Source organism: Pelobates fuscus, chromosome 11 (assembly GCF_036172605.1).
Source record: "Pelobates fuscus isolate aPelFus1 chromosome 11, aPelFus1.pri, whole genome shotgun sequence".
NCBI classification, from domain to species: domain Eukaryota; kingdom Metazoa; phylum Chordata; class Amphibia; order Anura; family Pelobatidae; genus Pelobates; species Pelobates fuscus.
In genome coordinates, this window is record NC_086327.1 from 110,461,481 (window position 1) to 110,486,725 (window position 25,245).

The following is a 25,245-nucleotide window of genomic DNA, read 5'->3' on the forward strand; positions in this document are numbered from 1 at the left end:
TAAGTTAAACAGTAATCTAGACTGGACCCTGTGCTTACTGTGCCTAAAGGGGTATCAGCTACACCTCGCTGACGAGACCCAAAGAGGCAGAAATTATCCTCCAGGGCTGCTGTATCTCTCCTGCAGAAGGACCTCCCCTGCATTATGGTTCCTGGTAGTACTTATGGGTGGGATTGGTCTAAAATGCAAATGTATAGGTTCTCTTTGTAATGGTTCAAGTGACACCTGAGAGGGGACTAACCAAAGGGAGAGCGACTGAGTTTCTCAAAGATTTTGCACATTCTCAGAGTTCTCTTGTGATTTGTTGCTACAATCATACTATGATTTATGTACAATGTTACTCCAAGAACCATGACCACTTCAGAGAATTGAAGTGGTCATGGTATCTTTAGTCTGTATAGGCAGCATTTCACTTTGAAAAACTGCAAATACAGAGGTTACCTCCTTAGCTGCTGGATGTGTAACCAGTATCATAGAAGTGTCATCAACCAGCCCAGAACTACAGTATTGTAAATTCTGTGCGACTTTCGTGGCCCAGAATGTCAGTCATTGGCTGAGAATTGTGAGCTAAAGCTCTCAGCCAATGAATGTTGAATGTCGTGGCTTCTAGCTTCTGCAACTCTGCAAAAGCAAGAAGTGTGTTAGTGGAAAACTAGGGTGCATCAGAGCCCGGTGGGGAACGAGGTAACAAGGCAACTATTGCTAAACGGTTTGACCCAATACCAAGGAACTGGGCCACTGTAGTGGTTATGATGCTTGAAATAACCCTTTAATTATTGTCATTAAGTTAGGCAGCAAACAAACAAATTCCATAATTCCATGTGCGGAGTCAAGAATACAACAAATCTTACTTGGACCTACAGAAATAATCCATATAACTAGCAACAATAATTGGGAAATGCAAAGAACAAGGCACAGATATGGTTATGCAATAGACAAATCCTCTAGATCAAAATATGATAATATGGCTCGAGGTAGTAATCATGGAGTTGGGTTGGATGTTTTGAGTTTTGAGTACATTTTAGAATATGGTAAGGAAGGGAGAACATTGATGATGATGTGACCCAGGAATATACAGGAGTTCGGAAAACAAAATAATATGTGAATCTTGCCTCTATCTTGTATCCCTGTTTCAATACATTATTTGTCAGGGTATTTAACAGACAAATAAAGAATAATAAGATTATTTAAAAAAAAAAAAAAAATACTTTTTAGAAGGGCTGGACCAACAAGACCAAACTGGTACATGAGAATCCACAAAAATTCTATTCTGTCTGAAAAGTTTGTACACACATTACAATACACAGCAGTGACCCTACAGAATGTGACAATAAAATCACTCTTGGGAGCACTTAATCATGCCTGTGAAAGAGGTCAGAGATATATGAAGAAGATGATTTATAGAGAGGTTTGTAAGTCAGAGTAAGGCACTTTAATTTTCGCTGCTAATAAGATGGGAAGCAGGGAGTCTTTAAAATTCTACAAGATTTTGTACTTTTTCGTTTTATCAGGACGATTCAAAGTGGAAAAAAAAGACTCTTCTTCCCTTTTTTCAAATATTTATAACTACAGGAAAAAGTTCAATTCTCTTTTATAATGTTTTACAAATGTGATTTGATCCTAATCGTAAATGCATAAAACTTTTCTTTATTGGATTTAGTATTGTATAAAGTACTTTGTTGTACATGTTATATAAATATCCATAATTTTTAAGGCATTCTGAATATATTTGTATACCAAATGTGTTAGCCACAAACATAACTTTATATGATGAAAGAGCAGAGTCTGCTAAAAAGGCCCAGTTTAGATTTTCCTTTACGCAATATTTCCAAAAGGTGGGACCGCAATTTCTTGTGTAAATGATGTGGATTGCTCACAAAAACCACAGATGCTCTCCATAAATGTTTCCAGGTACTACAAATAATGCAAAAGTTCACTAACAGGGTTACTGACTAGAGTCTGACTGCAAAATCCATACATTGTTTGTAGTATTTGACATGGAAAGTATAATTTAAGATGGTAATCATTTGTATAATTTATTTTTTTGACAGCTATTACTGTAAATGTCCCCCCCTCACTATTAATAAGTTGATGGGAGGTAGGTAAGTAGGGTTCAACTAACTTAAGGAGGGATGGCCAGTGGATTGGGGAACCCAAGCCACTCAGAGATGGGACAATGGCATTGTTTAATTAGTTAGAGCCCATAACCATCATCCATGGGTGTGGGGCTTGGATGGGGAAGTATATAGTATGTATAGAATTTGGATAACCCTGGAATTCCTAAAGTATTGTATGCTTTGCCAGAGTAACATTATGCTAAATATTATTAAACCATTCCAAAACACTTTAATCTAAAGAGTTTTAGTTCATAATTAATGAAAAGTTGTGTCTAAGTAGCACGTTCACTTGAAGTGAAGTGTTCATCTCAAGGAATATCAGAGAAAACACTGTATTCAAATCAAATATGGTGAAAATAAATAAAGTAAAAATACGTGACTTCCATATACGCACTGTAATTTCTCCAGTTTGGGAGTAATTTGGGCGGATTTTTGACTAAATGGAGAATAGTACAGAATTGATAATTGGATTGCAAATATTGGGCCAAAATACTTGGATACAAAATTCTTTTCATGTTAACATGTTAAAATCCTATCTAGAATAGCCAGAAGAAGTGGCAGCTGTATGCACCCCAACTTTCCGACTTACTAACTGAATCCCCAGGGAGCATAGAACAAGTCAACCTAGGAGGCGAACTTAGCCCCACCGAGATAGAGAAAGCTTCTGACTGCTGAGGAGATACCGAGATATGTTCTCACCTGTGCTGGGTACACTACCTTGGTGGTCCATCGGGTTGAGACCCAAGCACATGCACCCCTCCGCAATATCGGATCCCCGACGCAGTCCAAGAAAGTATGTTAAAATAAATTCAGGATATGTTAGAGCTAGGAGTAATAGAACTCTCCCAGAGTCCCTGGGCTTCGCCAATAGTTCTGGTATTGAAACATGATGATACAACTCACTTCTGTATTGACTGCCGCAAATTCAACAACCAAACGGTAACCTACGCCTACCCCATGCCCAGGGTAGACAAATTATTAGACTGAACGGCTGGAGGGAATTATCTGACTACCATAGACCTGAGCAAAAGTTATTGGCAAATCCCCCTCGAGCCCGAAGCCATCCCCAAGTCGGCATTCGTGCAAAGTTATTATTACTTATTCATTTATTACATTGCATATTATCATAGAATTTGGATTTTTGGAAAAGTACAAAGTCCTAACTTGTTTTAAAGGGACCCTCTAGGCACTAGACCCACTAAAGCTTTATGTAGTGTTTCTGGGGCAAAGAGATTGTCCCTGCAGGCTGATCAGTGTAAACGCTGCCTTTTCTAAAGGTGGTGCTTACATTGCTGCCTAAAGTCACTTCTAGTGGCTGTCACTTGGACAACCACTCGTGGAACTTCCTGCTTGTGGTCCTGTTGCAGGACCAACGTTCAGCATCTCCATGCATCATTGCATCTCAATTGGTGTAATAATTGCCGCTCTTGTGCACTATGCTTCTCTATGCGAAAGCATGGAATTGATACCGGAGATCTGCAGTACTAATGATCTCACCCAGCGGACGTGTAGCAAGACCAGTATACAAGGCAAATGTAACTCTTTATTAAACCTAATTAAGAGGGGTCAGTTACCTACATTGTTAGTATAGAACTAACACTAAGAGTACATGTTTGTATTCCTAAAACATGAGTGTTCCTTTACATAAGACAAAGTATTTACAGTATAGGAATTTGATGTAAATATCAATATAACAAAATGCTAAATGGCTAAAATACCAAAATGCTAAAAATTGTTCTGTCCTTCTGAGCGTACTAAACCGGCACCCTGCAGCCTGGAGCCTTAAAGCAGGCTGTGTCCACGGAAATTGATGGTTATTTTGTAATAATTTGTGACTCTTTCTTGAATTAACTGCCTAAGTGGTTAGCAAATCTTCAATCTAGGCAGATAGCTTTTAAATGGGGTTTGGGGACTTTTTTCTTTTTTTTTTATGATGGGAAAATTATATAAAAAGCAAAAAGGACATGAATGCAAGCGTTTAAAAAAAAAAATGAAACTATTTGGCATTTCCTGTTACAGCTAGACGCATGTACTGATAAATGTGAATAATTTTAGTCTCCGAAAGAGGCACAGTTTATCCAAAACCTTTTGACAATTTGAGCTCTGCTAGAGGAATCTGGAAGGATCCTATTTTCTCACAAATGTAAAAAATTCCGCTGGGAATAGCTTAGCTTGCTCTTATCTCCAAACACCAAGCGCGATTTAACATTTACACAAAAATAGCACGGGAACACAAATTTTAGCACTACATCAGATATGTATATTTCAAACACTGTGATCCTATTTATAGATGGCTTCCCGTCAATCAGAAGAAACAGTAGTAAAATGTTGTTTATCTAGTCTTAGAACTGCTCAGAAGTCCTAGTGTAATATTTACACCAGTTGCTAGGGTATAAACAGGTGCGCATATTGCATGAGCCAATATCATATGACTTTAAAACATATATTAGCTTGGCTTTGCATTTCTCTATTTAAAAACAGTATGAGCCTAGAACAAATGATTAATTAATATAAGTGGATAGTTTAAAAGATAAAAGTCATGTCACGTGGACATGTTTTCATACACCAGTTATAAGAAAGTGGTTGGTTTTTTTAGTTGGGATATTCACGAAAAAGGAAATTTGAGGTAAAAATCCCCAAATTGTAAATAGTCTCTCAAAAAGAATCTCTGTTTAGTAAATATACCCACAATAAAAACATGCAAGTAGTTAAGTTTGCATTTTTTTCATTGGGGGTATATCTCAAAAAACAGGAGATCTCTGGTCCTCCTCTACACCAGCTCAGACTTTCTGTGTTTTCTTTTCAAGGCAGGAGCTCTGGTCAATTGCTGTCTGTTGAGTTTAGCTCCACTGAGCTAACCAAATCAGGAAGTAACAGGTCAGTTGTAAATTTATTAAACAGACAACAAGGATGTAAAAAGACACTTACTTGAAGTCTGTGTGAGCTCAAATTATAGGGACTCACAAAAAAGTAATGACAATTAACGATAAACCTGTAAGGGAAGTATGGAGAATTACAAATAAATTATAAATATATCTGTATTTATATCTATCTATCTATAAAAAAAAGGCACATGAGCAGGATGCGAAAAAAGAATGCAACAATATTCTGATTATCTTCTGGAAGAATATATATGCACTGTCAACAGACCCAGACTGGCCATCGGGCACACTGGGCAAATGCCCAGTGGGCTGCAATAGCCATATGCCGAGGCCGGCAGGGGAGATCACAGGATCTCACCGGCCGGTCCATGCAGTGCCCGTTCTATGCGAGCGCCAGCCCTGCAGTAGTCCATGACGGGCCGGTGGGGAGATCAAAGATCTCCCTCACCGGCCCACTTGCCCAGACATGCGGCTGGGGAGGGAAAGAGGACTCAATGGAGCTCTATCTTGCAGCTCCGCTGGGTTCGTCTTGCGAGATCTGTATCATTGCCATGGCAACGCTCCTGATCTTGCAAGAGTGAACTCTAGCCCCACAGGCTAGAGTTAACTCACCACAAGGATCACCAAGGATCGCAGCAGCACGGTCCCCCCTCCCAGGCTAAAGGCAAGAAGGGAGGGGGGATACAATGCCTCACACACACACACATCACCCTCACACACACGGCACGATCACACACACAGCACCCTCACACACACAGCACCCTCACGCACACACACAACTCCCTCTCACACACACACTCACACTCACACATACTGCACCCCTCACACACACACACTGCACCCCTCACATACATACTACACCCCTCACACATACACACAGAATACCCCAACACACACACACACACTATTCCCAAACATATATATATATATATATATATACACACACACACACTACAGCAACCCTCACACAAACACTGCGCCTCTCACACACATACTGCATCCCCATACACTCTGCAGCCCCTAGCCACACATGCATTACATTACGCAACAAACACAACATGACTAAAAGTGACCTTATTACACAATACCACACCACAATCAGCTCACGAAGTTTTTTGCACCTCCCAAGCATGGGGCATCAACATGACCAACACACAGCTCATGGACGCACGTCAATCTGGAAATGGCGACTATAACAGAGAGCACACCAGGGGATGGCAGGTAGGTTGCCCTGCAATGCCATAAAACCCTGAGTCTTCTACAAGACATGTTTACACCATTTCCATCACTACACTCTATCACATTTCTCCTACCCAAGCCTGCTCAGATAGCACAATTCCTTTTATCTGTCATCGGATGTCTCATTCTGGATTCTGAGCAGTTAGACCATGCTCTTGACGCACAGAACCAAGAAATTGAAGCATCCAAGTAAAGATCTCTAATGTGGCAAATATTTGTAGCCCTCTTGAAGCGTATGGAAATGCAAAACTGCACACAAAGAAGGTAATAAACATTTTCACTGACTGCATAATATAAATGCATTCTTACCTTAGCATTTAATCTCTGTTTATAAAAAACCTTGCGATAGTCAAAGAAGAGAATTTTTTTGTTTTGCGTGTTTTTTCTTCTGGCAGCCTTCGTTTTAAATCTTTCTCAAAAGAAGCCTTGACTGAATAAAAATGCTTTTAAGGATGTTAGGTTAAAATTCTTGCTGTGTAGAGAAAATGCCTGTTTTCCAAATGTGACATTAACTTATTCACTACTGGATATCCATTCTGTTATTGCCAGCACATCCATTAGTAGACATGAACATTGTTCTTTTATACCACCAGGCTAAGGTTCAGTACCTAGATACCCACAGGAAGAGGCTTGTTTCTATAGTGTGTCTATTTGTATTTATTTTATTAACTATTAAAACTTCATATGGCAGGTTAATTCTTTAATGGAGTATATCAAAATAAAACAGTTGCAGAGATTTAAAATACATACAGAAAAGCCCACAATAAGTGCAAATAGGCACCTTAGTACATTGATGGCGAACCTTTTTGAGCCCGAGTGCCCAAACCGCAATACATGCCAACTTTTTTCCCTTCAAAGTGCCAACACGGCAATTAAACCTGAATACTGAGGTTTACATTTAGAAAAAACAACTCGTACAGTTGTCCGAACTAATTAACATCTTTTGTTTTAAAAGAAGAACACAACAACAGAGAGTTCAATTATATGAATTATAAATAATGATATGAGTTAAAGGTAAAATTAACCTTATATTTATTAGTATCTCCAGCAAATGCAATACATACATGCATACAATACATACACATAGACTGCTGAATACAGTCACAGACTGCTGAACACATTGACACACCGACTGCTAAATACATACACACACCTACACACACACAGACTGCTGAATACACACACAGACTGCTAAATACACACACAGACTGCTGAATACACACACAGACTGCTGAATACACACACAGACTGCTAAATACACACACAGACTGCTGAATACACACACAGACTGCTAAATACACACACAGACTGCTGAATACATGCACACAGTCCACTGAATACACACACACAGACTGCTGAGTACACACAAACTGCTGAATACATACAGAGTGCTGAATACACACACTGCTGAATACACATACAGACAGACTGCTGAATACACACACACACACAAACACACACAGAATGCAGAGTACACACAGACTACTGAATACATACACACAGTCTGCTGAATACATACATACAAACACACACACAAATTGCTTAATAAACACACACAGTCTACTGAATACACACACACACAGACTGCTGAATGCCTAAAGACTGCTGAATACACACACACACACATTGAGGCGTGCAGTGTCTGTGTGTGTCTGAGGGGTGCTGTGTATGAGGGGGTGCTGTGTCTGAAGGGGGATGGGTGCTGTGTGTGGGGGTGTGTGGTGTGTATGAGGGGGTGCTGTGTGGTGGGTGCTGTGTGGGGGAGGGGTGCTGTGTGTGGGGAGAAGGGGTGCCGTGTGGGAAGGACATGTGGGGGGTGGGTGCTGTGTGGAGGGGAGGAGTGCTGTGTGTGGGGGCTATGGGTGCTGTGTGTGAGGGGGGTGCTGCAGGTAGCAAATGTGTTTTTTTTTTTTTTTTTATAATCCTGTCCTATACATAAAATCTTTATCCCCCCTCCCTTCTTCTTACCTTTGGTGAAGTAGGGGGGGTCATAGCCAGCCCTGGTGGTCCGGTGGTGGAGTGTCTGGTCGCAGCTCTCCTGTCCTCCTGTGCAATGCTGTGTGGAGAGTTGCCATGGGAACGCGCGGCAACATTCCACACAGCCTGCTCGCGGAAGGAGCGATCTGCTTTCCAGATCCCTCCCTATGCCTCCAGGTAATCCCAATAGGAAAGCAGAAAGCCCCTCTCCCCCCCTCCCCGGGTGACCTATGGCCGCGTGCCATAGGTTCGCCATCACTGCCTTAGTAAATACAAAATAAGTTGTGTGTAAGCAAAAAAATAATAAGTGACATATCTCATAATGGATGGCAATATATGCAAATAGAGGGTATCTTTCCACAAGACAGATATGGCACAATGGATAAAATATATAAGAAAAAACGTACACAATAATATAGATCAAGAAAAAACATATAACTATAAAACCAATTGGCCACCCAAATATTATTTTCTAAATAACCATACTGCATAGTGAATTATGTTTCAAAGTGCATTAAAATTGCCCTTATGGGTGGGATCAGTCTGATATGTTTCAGAATAAGTTCTCTCTGTAATGGCACAAGTGAGTAAAAACGAATGTGAGAACTGAGTGGGATTTATCGAAGGGCAAGCTCCGGAGTTTCTCTAAGCTTTTGTCTGTTCTCAGAGTTCTCAGGCTCTTTGTTTTTGTTGCATTAAAAATTGCAACGCAAGATGGGACCGACACATGTTTTTTTTAATGTTAGGACTAGAGTTAAGGGTAGGTGTAGTCTATGGTTCCTTGAGTTCTAGGCAAGTACTGGGAAGACAGGTGTAATGTACTCTCCTGCTATCTGCTGCTAAATAGGGAAAGAGTACCTGGTAAGGGGATGACACTGTCTCTGTCTCCCCAGCAGTTAAAAAAATATATATTCAAACAAAAATTACACTGAAATAAGCATCCTGAAAAAAAGGCACTGGCTATCAATCGATATTTACTATACAAGAAAAACTATACAAAATAAATAATTCGAATAGAAACTACTAAATGGAGTCAGGATAACTCCTCACAAATATGTGGGGAGTCCCTCCTCCATAAACTAGAACCTCTAAACGAATGAAGAATCTGTAAATATGGTATAAGCCTTTGGTATAGACAAAAAATAAAGCGGGATGGGAAGACCGCCCACTTAAAGTGTGCGGACTCCCACTCCACCAAAAGAAGTACCTTTAAAAGTAAAAATTCGTATAGGTGGTATAAACCTTTATTAAAGCCGAATATTAGGATATTAAAATATAAAGAGTCTAACTAGAACAGTAGGTTCTATGTGAAAAACCAAAACCCAAACAAATGTGACATTGTGAATAAACAGAGTGATAATACACCTTTAAAAGTCTGTGTAAAGTAGTCTCAAAGGCCGCTTCCAGTAGTAAGAGGATTTTAATAGCTTTTATAAGTATTCTCAAATTTCAGTCATCTAATAGTTCAGTAGATCGATACCTCCAGAGTATCAAGGTACAAATATTTAGTGGCTGTAGTTTGTAGAGGTTGTAAAAATGTGAACCAAAACTAAGAAATAAACTGAATATGGTCAGACAGACAAATCAACAATAAACAGTGATATACACTGTATCACGTTTGAATTAATACTTAACTTCCAGTAAAACAGAGTCTGTTAGCCACCGCACACTAATTGATACATAGTTGTCCTAATTAGATAGTGTTGCTAAGTGGACTTTATACACAGTTTACAAAGTATAGGTATGAAAGGGTTCACTATGGCGTGGACACGATGTACCCGGCTCTAAACAAAGTAGAGGAGATGATGGTTGGAAAAAAAAAGGGGGGGGGGCTTGCAGGGCCGGACTGGCCCACCGGGATACCGGGAAATTTCCCGGTGGGCCGTCGGCACCTGGGGCCGGGGAGACATGTGGGTGTCCTGCGGCCGCATGGAGAGCTTGGATGGCGGCTGCAGGGGAAGCTCTTCTGGCGGCTGCTGGGGGAGCAGGCTGTTCTGTCTCTGCTCCCCCTCCCTCACGTGCAGCTTAATGAGACCGGGGCCGGAATATGACGTCATATTCTGGCCCCGGTCTATTTCTAGCGCGCGAGGGAGGGGGAGCAGAGACAGAACAGCCTGCTCCCCCAGCGGCCGCCAGAAGAGCTTCCCCTGCGGCCGCCATCCAAGCTCTCCATGCGGCCGCAGGACACCTATCAGTCTGCCCACCCACCCACACAGGTAGCAACAAGTGCCTTGTTCATGCTGTGTGTGTGTGTGTGTGTCATGCTGTGTGTGTGTGTGCGTGTCATGCTGTGTGTGTGTCTGTGTCATGCTGTGTGTGTGTCTGTCTGTCATGCTGTGTGTGTGTCTGTCTGTCTGTGTCATGGTGTGTGTGTCTGTGTCATGGTGTGTGTCTGTGTCATGGTGTGTGTGTGTCTGTCTGTCTGTGTCATGGTGTGTGTGTGTGTGTCTGTCTGTGTCAGGGTGTGTGTCTGTGTCATGGTGTGTGTGTCTGTGTCATGTGTGTGTGTGTGTCTGTGTCACGGTGTGTCTGTATCATGGTGTGTGTCTGTGTCTGTGTCATGGTCTGTGTCATGGTGTGTCTGTCATGGTGTGTGTGTGTCTGTCATGGTGTGTGTGTGTGTGTCAGTCATGGTGTCTGTGTGTGTTTTTAAAAATAGTGTTTTACTCACCTTTTTCTTTTTCCAACGTCGTGCTGGTCTCTGCCTCTATGACTGAGATCATCAAGCTTGATGATCTCAGCCAATCCGCACTGACAGAGGAAGCGCCTCTAGTGACCGTCTGAGTGTCTGTCACTAGAGGTGTCACTAGGAAGCAATGTAAACACTGCCTTTTCTCTGAAAAGTCAGTGTTTACATTCAAAAGCCTGCAGGAACAGGCTATAGACACCAGAACCACTACATTAAGCTGTGTGTGTGTGTGTGTGCGCCTGCTAGTGAGTGAGCTTCCTTGCATGTGTGTGTGTGCCTGCTAGTGAGTGAGCTTGTGTTTTATGTCATTGGCCTTATGTATATTAGTGAAATTGTTTATCTATGAGGCTGTGTATCAATGAGCTTGTGTGTGTCAGTGAGATTGTCTGTGTCTGCATAGGAGTATGCTTACTGTATAATTAAATGTTTTACTCTGAAAGGAACAATATTTTATATTAGAAAAAGCAATATATATATAGATATAGATATAAACTCAATCATCTAGGGTGGCAAGACATAGCCTTACATATTACATGTGACTATATGTGGCGCAATGACTTATGGGGCCGGCATAGATTTTTTTTTCCAGGGCTGCTTTGTATCCCCAGTCCGGCCCTAGGGGCTTGCCTAAAAATGGTGCATTTATGGGCAGTACCGCCAAAACGGGCTGAAGGGATAGAATCGCTACACACAAGTGACTATCCAGCTTGTTGTAAATTGTAGCTGTTATGTAAGCATCAAATGCTTCAAAGTACTAACTGCCAAATTGTTAAATTACAGAAGTTATAGGAGTTTGTTAAATACCAATATCCAGTCACACAGTCGCTGGCTGTCACTAACCCGTTGGTGATTCCAAAAAACCCTATCTCCTGATGCTACTGTAAGGCAGCCTGCCTAGTATACCCCACTTTCACATCAAATAAAACAACCTCTTGCAGACTAACTCTCCCAGAACCTAAAATCAAATGTAGAACATCGGCACCAAAGGCACTTGACGCGCGTTTCTTTGTCAAGAGCTAAGTGTCAAGTGTTCCCATGAGTGTTTAAATGAGGACATAGAGCCCTCCATCCTACCTCCATCGTCCAATCCGATCGTATCAGATGTTAAGTGGGAGTGTCTTTCAATCGACTCACTCTTACTTCTGTCAGAGTCTAACCATTTTACAACCGATAGCGCCCCTGGTCTCCAATACTTCTGTCAGAGTCAAACCATTTTACAACGGATAGCACCCCTGGTCTCCAATACTTCTGTCAGAGTCTAACCATTTTACAACGGATAACGCCCCTGGTCTCCAATGCTTATGTCAGAGTCTAACCATTTTACAACGGATAGCGCCCCCGGTCTCCAATACTTCTGTCAGAGTCAAACCGTTTTACAATGGATAGCACCCCCGGTCTCCAATGCTTCTGTCAGAGTCAAACCATTTTAAAACGGATAACGCCCCTGGTCTTCAATACTTCTGTCAGAGTCAAACCATTTTACAACGGATAGCACCCCTGGTCTCCCTCCAATACGTCTGTCAAAGTCAAACCATTTTACAACGTATACCGTCCCTTGTCTCCAATACTTCTGTCAGAGTCAAACCATTTTAGAACGGATAGCGCCCCTGGTCTCGAATACTTCTGTCAGAGTCAAACCGTTTTAGAACAGATGCCTTCCCTTGTCTCCAAAAACTGCAGTTTAATATCCAGAAGCTCTCTGCCTGAACTAGCCTGGCAGTGCAGGGCTTAGTTAATTGGCTGAGAGTGATCCGTTGACTGTCTCAGCCAATGAGCTAGCTCTGCATGGCAGGGCTTAGCTCAATAGAGCTAATGAAAGCTCATAAGCAGCAGCAAAAGCTGTACCTTCCAAAGGCTCTCCTTGTTTATAGGCTGTGAACAACAACTGATTGCTCTCAGACAATACATCTCTGCCAGGGTTAGCTCAGACTGAGAGCTTCTGGCTCATGGTCCACAGGGAGCAGCAATAAAACATAATGTATTTTTATGCTTAAAAGAAAAAGTGCAACTGAGATAGTAGCCATGTGTGTATGATGTATTATGTGAAGCAGACAATGTATGTATATGTGCGCGTGCGGGCGTGTGTGCGTGCGTATCACCTATTCTATCCTTTTCTATTGAGATTGTTGGCATGGTCTTTGTTTAAAACTGGCACCTCTGCAGAGATACTCCAATTAGTAAATACAAAACCAACACAACTCTTTTGTAATTACAGTTTTCTATCCAGTTCCAACAAGTAAATCAAGGGGAATGTTTCCAGTTTTGGGACACACACATTTAATAAACAGACGTAAAGCTAATCATTGTGTGGTTTGATAAATATACTGCTACATATCCCTGTGAATTTGTTAGCACGTGTATCCCACTTTCCGAGTTGCTTTGAACATTTGAACACCTTCAGGTACGTGTTCCGCCATCCATCAACAGTTAATGTAAAATACAGGATAGGAAATTACACTCGATGCACAAGATATTGTTTTTTTATGTACTGATACAATGCTAATTTGGAATATTCATTCTATCCCTTTGAGAGCTTTCTGTCAGATGTCATAATGTCATTTCAATACGCAGCTTATAGTGTTTGGATTGCAAAAATTCCAATGCGGTGAGGACAATTTGCAGGTGGATAATGCAAATTTATCACATTTATTTGGAGTTTCTCATGGGCCTAATACTGAAAAGCCTAGCGTGCCCTCTGTGGTAATCTACAATTACATGAAATGAATACTTGTGGATGATCCATTCAAAATGGGGAAGAAAATAAATGTTCGAGCGCAGATTGTGAAAATTAACAGCATAGCTTCTTTTAATTGTGTCTATTTTATTAGGAAGATGTGAACTTTTTAACGCGGTGTGAAGAATTTGAAATGCTGATGTCAATTTGAAGATTGTTAAAAGATAACTGAAAAGGCGAGCGTTCATTTTAGTAAAGTTACGGTGTAGGTTTTATATTTTACTGCACTACATTACCGACTAAAAATGTCATAAAGGAATGTAATGCTTGGCTTTTTAAAGCACGGTTTCTGTTCTGCTGCATTGGTAAAGAACAAAAGTACAAAGAGAGATTATGCCTATGCATTCATTTGGTTTTCAATGACACTGTTAAATAAAATAGATCCTTAAGGTCTAATATAGTCCCTGATATAATTAGAACCAATCAAGTTTGCCCTCATTTAATCTGTTCCTGATAAGCCATATAACAGATCGGATTGATTACATCACTGCCGTTAAAGGCGTATGAAAACAAGAAACCTATATTTTACATAAAAATTTATATATAAATGATTCAATTGATTCAATGCTTTCCTATAGCAAGGTCTTAGTACCCGCTCATCGCGGGGAGGGAGCGCGAGAGAGGGGGGAGGCAAAGAGGCAGAGGGAGAGAGAGTTCCAGAATTACAGCTTTGTATTCCTGGCTTATAGTATCCCTTTAAATAAAAAAGTTGGGGAGACATTCTAATGTCCCCCGTGCCTTCCTTTCACTGCTTGTATTTGATCTAACATTACAATCAGCCACGATTAGGAAAAAAACAAACATTTTTTTCCAACAGAATTAAATCAAAGTCATAATTAGAGGGAATGACTTGCTCTGGATCTACAATCATTTTTGTTTTATACAAATTAAAAACTTTATAATTTGCACCTGTTTTTACCAGGATTTGCCAACAGCTAGCTAAGAGCGGCAGAAACCTTATACACATCGTCAATATACTGGTCCTAACTAGCATATTCACTAAAGGTACATGTTGATCAACGCAGGTTGCAATGTGAATCAAAGAGGGACAGGCATAAAGATCTCTTCACTGACACTTGGGAAAACCTACTTTACTGCGCAAAGCCCTTTGTATCTAACACCATGTGTCCAGAAAATAAAAAATACCCACAACCCAACCCTTCAAAATGGAAAATGTATATATAAAATCTTACTTTTAGGAATTTCCCCTTCTTCACTCTGCAGCTGAACATGAAACTCAACAGGTGATCCTTGGACAAATTCCATTATATCCTCACCTAAGATAACCATCTTCTTGGCAACAGCTGAAACACAAATGGACAATGTAATTACATAATGGACATTATAATTACATTTGAAATAGCAATGAACTCAATGTCAACTCTTTCCAGGGTGCCCATATTCCAGCAAACCTCATTTAGTGAATATAACTTTCGCAGGACAAAAAATGGCTTGAAAAAAGCATTTATTACAAATACAACAGATGTGATAATGTCAAGTCAATTAGAGCAGAACTACACCATATGTAGTTTTTGCATTTTTTTTTGGTAAAGATAAAACTCGGATCACACAGATCAAGTGTAAAATAAAAAACAAATTAAATTAAAATATGCCACACAAATAAGAACAATGAAATGTTAATGGGCATCTTTAATATCATGACCTCCTATCTACAGTTCCAAACAGGTCCTGCTGTTCACATGTGGAAGCTTATCTTTTTGCAAATACACACTGGCAGAGATTTATCGAAGTGTCCTATTCTAAAAGTTGCATTGATGACTCATTGATGCCTTATTTTACATATTTGCACCACGTTTTAGAACAGAACACTTAGATAATTCTCCCCCATTGAATTTATAGTGCACGTATGGAGTTGACATCTGATTGGTTAGCTGTATACATATAAAGAAGCCTGAGTGCTATTTTCTCAAATAGTTGAGCTTTTTTGAGGTTGGATAGTAGCACTTTAACAGTGCTGTGAATATGGTTATGTCTTACTATGAAAGCAATAGGGCTCAATTTAAAATTCTGGGTCTTGCTTTCAAATTTTGACATCATGCTGCTCCCACCTATCTATCCTCCCTAATTCACGTCCGGTCTAGGCCCTTACGCTCTGCTGAAGACTTACGTCTATCTTCTGTCCGTACTCCCACCTCTGATGCTCGCCTTCATGACTTCTCGAGGGCTGCACCGTTCCTGTGGAACTCACTTCCCTCCACCGTTAGATGCTCAACCAGTCTCCACTCCTTCAAAAAATCCTTAAGAATCCACTTCTTCATAAAAGCGTATCAATTAAACTGTTAATAGTGCCCGACTGATTCCTTTCCTGCAACTGTCATTAGTCTAATACTATCCTTACCTTTTGTGTCACTTTACCCCACTCCTACTAGCATGTAAGCTCATTGAGCAGGGCCCTCAACCCCACTGTTCCTGAGTGTCCAACTTGTCTGGTTACAACTACATGTCTGTTCGTCAACCCACTGTACAGCGCTGTGGAATTTGTTGGCGCTATACAAATAATAACAACATTATAATAATAATCTCAAAACTTACCTTGTAGAAAAGTAAAATCATAGCTCCTTAAATATTATTGGGATATAAAGTAGGAAGATATTTTTAAAACATTTCTTCTTTAAAATATATAACCCATGAGAAGCAACTACACATGTTATTGCCATTTCGGGGGTATTATAACAAATACTACACCTTCATTTATTTCATTTGATATTACATGTACCAAATACATTATTGTTTTGTAATAATGAGTCCTAGACAATTCAAATATGACTATATTAATCTGGATGGATATTTTTTTTTCATTTCCATCCCTTCACCTCCCCTTTTCTTCCTCTCAGTTTTTTATTTTTCTTAAATACATTGTTATATTATGTTGTTATATTATGTTTTTTTTTTTTTTTTAAATGATTCAATAAAATTATTTGAAAAAAATTGCATAGCTCCCTCTAGCCTAATTTAGCTAATTTTGTTGCCCTCAAGAACACATGCCACCTAGCAGACTGCAGCTGGCTACATACATCAAAAAGGATAGTGTTGGACATTATTTTTAATCGTAATGTAAAATAAGTCCTGCTTATGTTAAGGGCATCATTTCCCATGGGTTACATTGGTCTACTCCTGGCATTGCTGTGAATAACCAAGAATCTGTATATATTTAGGAGTAGGAGTAAACCATCAAGTCTGTGAATTACAGTAAGCAGACATCTGTTTCTTTCCCAGAGAAGATGTCAAATATATTATCCTTCATAGCTATCATACTCAGAGGTACATTTGATGCCACATCTAGCGTTATTATCCAAATGGGTGTCCTTAATAATGGACAGATGAAATATACTGTGCCTCGGTCGATTAGAATTTGAACAAACTGTAGCTCTGAGCTATAAGCAAAGGCATCCATGCAGTCATCAACCTTGCTTTGCATTTTGGATGTCAATCCACCACAACTGTTTAGTGAATAATTTCTAAGGGGCTCTCTTTTGAAGTAGCAATCAGATTCCAAAAGGACCCAAATCTGGCTGTCATCTATTTGCAATTTCTCTGTTGTGTTTTTTTTTCTTTTGTGATTTAGCTATTTTAATGAATTTTTGTTTTTTTTTGTCTTTTGGCTATTGTATTAAAGGTACACTCCAGACACCTAAAGCACTTTAGCTTGCTGAAAAGCTTTATGTGTGAAAAAAGTGCAAATTTCATTAGAAATGTACACTTTAAAAAATTATACTGATTACAGCCCCCCTGGCTTTTTGAACAGGCAACCGGTCCTGTTACTTCCTGGTTTGGTTAGTGTGACGGATTCCCTATTACTGGATTACATACTATTAATTTTAGTTTATTTTGATATCCTGCATAGTTCGGTATACGAACTCACCGAAAACCTGAGACCTATCTATTTTGTATACTGAACAAACCACTGAACAGCCAGACCACCCAGGGCAGGCGTGTGCTGCTCATTGACCCTTTTCACCTTTTTTCGCATCTCAGTGACCGCAATTATACCAACATTCTGTGAGGTCTGCTGGGTGGCCACTGTTCGCATTGCCGAACACGTGGCGGAGGCCATCTTTAGCCGTGAAAACATACAGCGGTATTTGGTCGTCGAGTGCATGGAACACCGCTAGAACTTCCACCTCCATAGAAGTTCGGTAAAATACATGAGAACTGAATGGCCTTATACAAGGTATAAAGACTGATTGTACTCCTGAACCGTTACGTTTGGTACTTTTATTATATTTGTCACTCCCAAAAGAGACCGACCGCACAGACTGATTTCATGGAACTCTTTTGGGGCAATAGCCTTGTGTACGGTCGGTCAAAACTGAGACTTCCATGGAGATCCTGAAACCCTGAAATTGGGGTTTCCATGTGTTTTGGGGATATTTTTAATATGTTGTAAAAATTATGTTTTTCTCTGCCTGTAGTTAAAGGGACACTCTAGGCACCCAGACCACTTCATCTCATTTGAGTGGGCTGGGTGCCTTGACCCTCTACCCTTAACCAAGTTTGTCAAAACACTGTGGTTTTTGCTAAACCGCAGTGTTTTGATTAAATTGAAAATCCCACCTCCAGCTGCCTTCTCTTACCTAGCCGCTAGATGGTGCTTCCGCATCCATAGGAGAGGAAAGGTGAGTTACGACGTGCGACGCCCCCACGCACTGTATGAGGACGTCGCACATCACGTGGGTCTAATGCAGCTTCACAAGGGGATTCAATGAATCTCTGCGTGAAGCGTGCGAGGGGCGGGGTGCTGCATTAGATGCGCATGCGCTCTTGCTTCCCAATGATTCCCAATGAGTATGAGCTCATTGGCGGAGGGAAGGAGAGTGGGTCAGCTGATCGGATGACGCGGAAGGGGGTGTAGACGACGGAGGATGGATGTGTGACGCGGCGCTGGAAATAAGGTAAGAATTATAATATTTATTGAAGTTTATATGTCTTGTAAGGGGGGTTACAGAGGTGCAGGGGATGGGTAGAATTTAGTTTGGGTGGAAAATAAGCTGTATTTTCGGTGAGTACAGTTTCCCTTTAATACAGTTTAGTACAGTGCTCCACTTAATTATCTCCCAGGTACAGAGGAGGGATTAACCTATTTTGTATGGGAGTGTCCTAGACCTGAGAGCCAATGTGATTGTGTATATGTTTTTACTGTAGTCTACTCTCAGGTCCAGAGGGGAGTGCCCCTTGCATGGGGATTGACATAAAAGGCCAGTGAGTCTACCAATAAACCGGTTCCTGCTTACCCTAAACATAGAGTCTAATCTCATGTTTGTAGGCAACCACTTTACCAGCTATATTCACCAGCTCTTATAAGAGCTACAAAGCTATACCGACCTTGGGATTTGGAAAGCATCACTCTGAATAGAGGGAAAGAACATCTCTGGCAGCGAAACCCCTCATCCTCTCGGGATGGTCGCCACAGTTAGCTTAGTTGCACTGAACTCAAAAGGCAGCAATTCCCCAGAGCAACTGCCTTATAAAGACTTCTCATTCAGCTGCATTGCGAAGTCTGGGCAGGGTTAGAAGAGGAGGGCTTGCAAAGGCAGCAGACAAGAGATCTGCAGCCTATCAATATGTGTTTAGATATACCCCCAATGCAAAAAATGCCTAAATTAATGCATGCAAGTTTTCATTTGTAATCTACTAAACCATGATTTTTATTTGTGATATTATGTATTTGGGCAGTTGAGTGTCCATTTAAGCTAGTCAGAAATGTAAATAAACAATGTGAATCAATGTCGTTATGCCATTCAGCTACATTATATAAGTGTCAATTAAAGAACTATCTGCATCATCGCAAAGTTGATCCTGCCCCAACTTTCCATTCTGGAATAAAAAATTGCGTCTCTAAGCCATAACCTCCAAGCTGTCAATCAGAGCTTCATCTAAAATGTGTTTGACGTGCACATGGCAAACGCACAACTTGAACCGAGCACTCTTTCCTCTGCAGATTTAGTAAACAGTGAAGTGGGCTATATGTTATCTCATAGCAGTTGCGGAATACGATGAGTGGAACCGAGTAAAGGATAAACGAAGTATCCCTTAACCCCTTAAGGACACATGACATGTGTGACATGTCATGATTCCCTTTTATTCCAGAAGTTTGGTCCTTAAGGGGTTAAATCTCTGCTTTATTGGGGTTTATTGGGGTTTATGGCAAAACCCAGTTTAATAGATAAAATAAATTAGTTCCAGGCACTCAGGATTTCTGCAGAAATGCAGGTTTATTGTGTCACGACAGTGACCCCTTCACGCAGATGGTAACCCAGAAAGAGACGTATACCGGACCTTAGGGTGGCCGGACTTAACGTCAGAAAATAGTCAAATGAATAGCCAAAGGTCAAGGGAGTACGGAAAACGGAATACACGAGAAATAGCCAAGCTAAAAGTCGGGGAGCCAGAGAGGAGAGTAGTCAGTAAGGAAGCCAAAGGTCAATATACCAGAAAAACAGACAAATTTTATCAAGAGCGCTAGAGGGAATAAACAAGAACCACACTAGGGCGCTGAGGGAAGGACAGGGGCGCCCTTTTATAGTGAGGTGTGTTTAGCTTTAAAGCCACGCCCCCAAAAGGTCCGGGAGCGTGGCCACGTTTGAATTTTCGCAGCAAAATCCTGATGACGTCGGCGCGCATGCGCCGCGTCATAAGAGGGGTTTTGCCGCGAGCGGCTAGCACCCGACAGGCTGTGCCGCCTCCCGTAAGCAGCCAGAGAGACCGCCGCGCTGCACGGGTCCGGCGGAGAAAGGTAAGGTATCGTCACATATTGGAACAAAAAAGTGCAACGTTTTGACATACACAGGGGCCTTTATCAAGCTTAATGAAGGCCTCTGTGTAGGCCGAAACATTTTTTTTTGTAACTTTGATTGTAAGTCTTTCCACTTAAAAAAACTTTTTTTGTTATTTATACTTTTTACTATTTTTTTTTCCAGCTATGACATTTATCTGTCCTGTTCTTCACAACAGTTTGCGATGCATTATTTTATGCTGACAAGAACAAATAAAGGATTGCCAACTTGCTGAGATGTTAGGATACTTCAAGCTTGTCTCAGGACAATTAGAATGCTTGACATCTACTGGTTCCTGTAATTTCCCAGAGTGACTTTGCTGTGATCTAATGATAGAGGAGTCTAATCCAATAAACCACCTTTAGATGGTTGAAGATGCTTGGAATGCACAATATATTCAGAATGCTAGCTAAATCCATTAAATATAAACTGGGCAGTTACCCAGATGTGGCGACGGGCCATCTTGTAAAGTGTCATTTGGGAAATTAGAGTTGTGTTGACAAAGTTGAATCAATATATTTAATATTCTACCACCATGCAAATGATGAATTAAAGGAAGCCCCTAACTGAATACATTTGCCAGAACTAGTGAGGATGAACACTTTCCTGGACTGTTCACAGTTAGCCACTCCAAGCATTAAATGGAACTGGCTTGTATTATTAAATGCGTACAATGTTGTGCGTAAAATGTAAAAAAAAATAAAAAAATTATGCAGTTACTAACATCCCTTTTTTCCAAACATTTCCAATATTGTGTTAAGGGTCTTCATGAACTACAGTTTAGAAGGAAAAGAAAGAGTTGATTCAATATACTGTGTGGTTTTACAGCATTCATAACAAGATTACCAAAACTGGGCATTATTGTGCCTATTGTTCCCTACATTTTCCCATGTTCCATCTGTAGGGCGTATATGATTTCTGTATGTTTGGCACAACATTTTTTGCATCTCATAAATTTTGTGAGTGCTTTAGTTACATAAAGGGAAACATTTGTCATTTTGACTAAACTGGACTAAACTGCTATGAAAAGTGATGTGGAAAAGTGATGTGGAAAAAATGTCAGGGGCACTGTCGTGTACTTTGCACAAAAGAAGAGACCCAGGCCATTCAGGTTCAGGTAGCCTCCTAAAGTTTTTATACCTTGCAAGAAAATAATAGCATTTCCATTAATGTTGAGGTCCCAAAGATCTAGGACTTTACTTGAGAAGATCTTTTTCAGTGGACTCTCAAAGAATGGCTGTGCGTGAAGCAAACACTAACAGGCCCCTAGTATATCAACCAGAGTGTCGGTCCCATTGAGTGATAGCACGCAGTGTGAGGCAACAAAGGAACACGGTGTGAACTAGAGGGGCAAACATGGATCTTGGTCGCCACACCATTAATTTCCCAGGAATGCACAGGGACTACTAAACTCCTAATGGCCCACTGCCCACACATCAAGGAGGCTAATAAGATACCTGCTATGCCTTTGCATGTCATACAATCAGAGAGATATTAAATACAGGTAGAATGAGATATATCGGTTGAAATGAAAATAATGGATAAAGAATACTTATGTCTGATCATAAGAAAATTCATAGTTACACAGTTACATACCTGAAAAGAGACTTTCATCCGTCAAGTTCAGCCTTCCTCACATATGTTTTTGTTGTTGATCCAAAAGAAGGCAAAAAACCTAGTCTGAAGCGCTTCCAACTTTGCAACAAACTAGGAAAAAATTCCTTCTTGACCCCACAATTCATTTTTTATATGAATAGGTTTAAATGTGAATCTAAAGAACCTTGCCAAATAAATTGCCTTTTTGTTCTAACATGTATAAAACAGCCCTTTTTTTGCTTTTTATTTTTAAAACAAAGAAACCAAACATGCTGAAATGTTTCACAATGACATTCTAATCGACTCCTTGTCGCTCTTGGCAAACCAGAAATGAAGACCGAATTTAACCTTTTGATTGCCAAAGACCGGCACGTTGCAAAGCAATGTGCATGGTACATGTCTGGTAGGAAAATGTAGTTAATCACTGGTACGTGGTCAGAGTTTTTTGAGCAATTAATGTAATAAGAATAGGTTTTTAACTATATGTAAAGCTTTCAAGGATTGTTAATTAGTTGATGCAAGCATGATGGGATCCAATAAATTGTTAGAAATAGTTTATGCCGTAGAGCTGGTTGACCATAGATCCTATTTACTGTGTATTCTATCACACACAAGTTAGCATCGAGCAGACCACACATCTGGGACTAAACCCAGCATCACAAACTTTCTACTGTGTAATTGTGGGCCTTCCACCTACATGTATGGACTACAACAATCACATTAAATAAAATACATTATTAATAGATTATCAATGACTTCAGGAAAGATAGCGGGTATTTAAATGGAGCCCACTAAAGCAACCCCTTAGTCACATCATAAAGAACACAGTCTCACGGTAATATACCCCAACACGCAGGAATAGTCCAGATAGTCAAGAGACAAGAAAACAGGATTCGTCTTACCGGACCTTAGAATGGCCGGACTTAGACAAGAACAAGAAAAGACAGAGTCCAGAACAAGCCGAGGTCAAGGGGACAGAGAGACAGCGTAAAGTAGAACAAGCCAGGACTGGTACACAGGAGGACAAACCGGCGGATACACAAGCAAGGATAAAGAGAGAACGGAGTCAGGAACAAAGCACCAAAAAACCAACTGAACGAAACAAGCACTAAAGGGAACTGAACAGAAACCATGATAGGGCAAGGTGCAAAGGAAACAGGTGAGTATAAATACCCTAATGTTCACTTTGATTGGCCCCTGTTATTTCCACGCCCCCAAAACGTGAGTGTATGGGGAACGTGGCATGACAGGGGCCAATGGGAGACTGATTCTAATTTTGTCTCCCACTGTCCCTTTAAGAGCGCGCCCGAGACGCGCGGCGCGCTCTTAGTGTCAGGCGGGACACGTGACCGCTTCTCGCGGTCACTGCCCGCCTTCCTGATCTCGTCGTTGGATGAGCCGCGCGCGGCTCGTGCAGGAGCAGGACCGCGCGCGGCGAGAAGAGAGGACCCTGGCCGGCCCCTGGAGAGGGTAAGTACAGCTACACACAGTAAATATATAAGTTTATATAACATAGATGAAAAGTCCATATAACAATTTTTCCATCTTGACGAACTTGGCCGCAGTGCAAAGTGCAGCCAGGAAAAAAAGACTCTCGAAACCTAAAAGGCAGCTCATATTAAATGTACTTATTTATTTTACACACCTGGCTTTTAAACACAAATAGCAAGAGAAAAATAATATATTATTATTTGGTACAATCAATTTCCTTTACTTTTCTTTAATCCTATACACCCACATCAAATGGTTGGGATTTGCAAAGAGTTGCGACAAAAGCATTACGGTCTTTGAAATAACAGAAAAAAATAAAAAATCTTTCTTTCCCAACACTCCTTTTTTTAATACTGTGCAGTCCCGACTCTAATTCTAATGCTATTGAATGTGCTTTATTTTATTTTTTTTCTTTACTGCCTATTTGAACTGGTGCTGAGATTGCTGCAATTTCTCCAAAGGCCCATGCGAGAAACTAATTGAGAACTCAGAACACTATAGATGCGAGCTCCGACTGCAACCCGTATTAATCTACAGAAAGGATTCAAAAGCATTACACTCCAGTTCTTTAATCTATATAAATATATAATATTGGATATAATAATAATACATTGCATACCGTCAGGATGGCCATTGATCCAGGAGCCATCGTATATTACGCCCGAGCTATGAATCATACATCCTTGACCATTGAATACATCATTTCTCCACTGTCCCTGTAAATGAGAAAAAAAGCACACATTGAATCTACATTAGGATTGCTGTGCTTGTTACTCAATAAAGAGGGGATTACTTCTGTACCAACTCAATAGCAAACTGGGTGGGCCCAGGAAAGCAAAAACTAGTTAGGAATAGGGTGTAACATATTCACTAAGAAGGTGCATTGTGACCCACACAATATTCATAGATTATGCAGTGTGCTCTAAAAAAAGAATTAGAATTAGAATAAAGAAAGGTTTTCTGTAAGACAAATGTTTCCCGTTATAAGCAAATATCTTGGCTGAAAGAAATTGCTGTAATTGGTAACCCATTTTAGTCTGTGTTTTGTTATTAAGCAGCTGCACCCAAATCTTGCATTGAGGAATGCCTTTCAATTTGAATCTCAGACAATGTGCATTTGTACATCTGTCAAGTATTCTACGACAACACAAAACTTTTATTGACACCTGGACATTTTGGGGACATGGACAACGTGGACCCGTTGCCAGGACATTCATGGTACATGCTGCTAAAGATTAGGTCTGCATTAGCCCAAGCTTTCCTTAATTACATTATTAGAGGTAGCCAAAAAAAACAAAACAAAAAAAAAATCCACAAATGAAAGCACCGCAGGCAGAGCGAACACCGAAATGACAGCTGTAAGCAAGTGCTACGTTGAGTATCATTGCTTTGTACAAATAGTCGAGCGTATATTGGTGACATGGGGTAAGAGGAGTCATGTCTCATACACCTGGAATGTCTTATGTTTCCATGACAAAGTAAAAAGCTAATTAATCACAGTTTAGTTCTAATCATTAATCATTTCCCTTCTTTATTTAATTTTTTTAAGAAGCACATTTTCATTTGAGAAAAAACAAAACAAATGGAATTTAACACTGCAAGCAAGAACCGCTGTGCATGACATCATCTAAATTCTAACCATTTTTTTTGCATGGAAAAAGTTCATATGTCAGATCAATCTCGAAAAGTCGCTATCTATGTTTATCGATATTTCGTGACTGGCTAA

At 40.4% G+C, this 25,245-nt stretch overlaps 1 protein-coding gene across 1 annotated transcript in view; it reads right to left on the reverse strand.

The window, feature by feature from the left end:
- Nucleotides 1–25,245, reverse strand: part of MORN1 (MORN repeat containing 1) — a 287,891-nt gene that overhangs the window by 173,461 nt on the left and 89,185 nt on the right. Inside the window, exons 7-8 of the mRNA XM_063436724.1 lie at nucleotides 24,139–24,235; nucleotides 14,832–14,942 (exon numbers count right to left, since the gene is read on the reverse strand). Of these exons, the coding sequence (XP_063292794.1) occupies nucleotides 14,832–14,942; nucleotides 24,139–24,235 (208 nt within the window). The remainder of the gene's footprint in view (nucleotides 1–14,831; nucleotides 14,943–24,138; nucleotides 24,236–25,245) is intronic.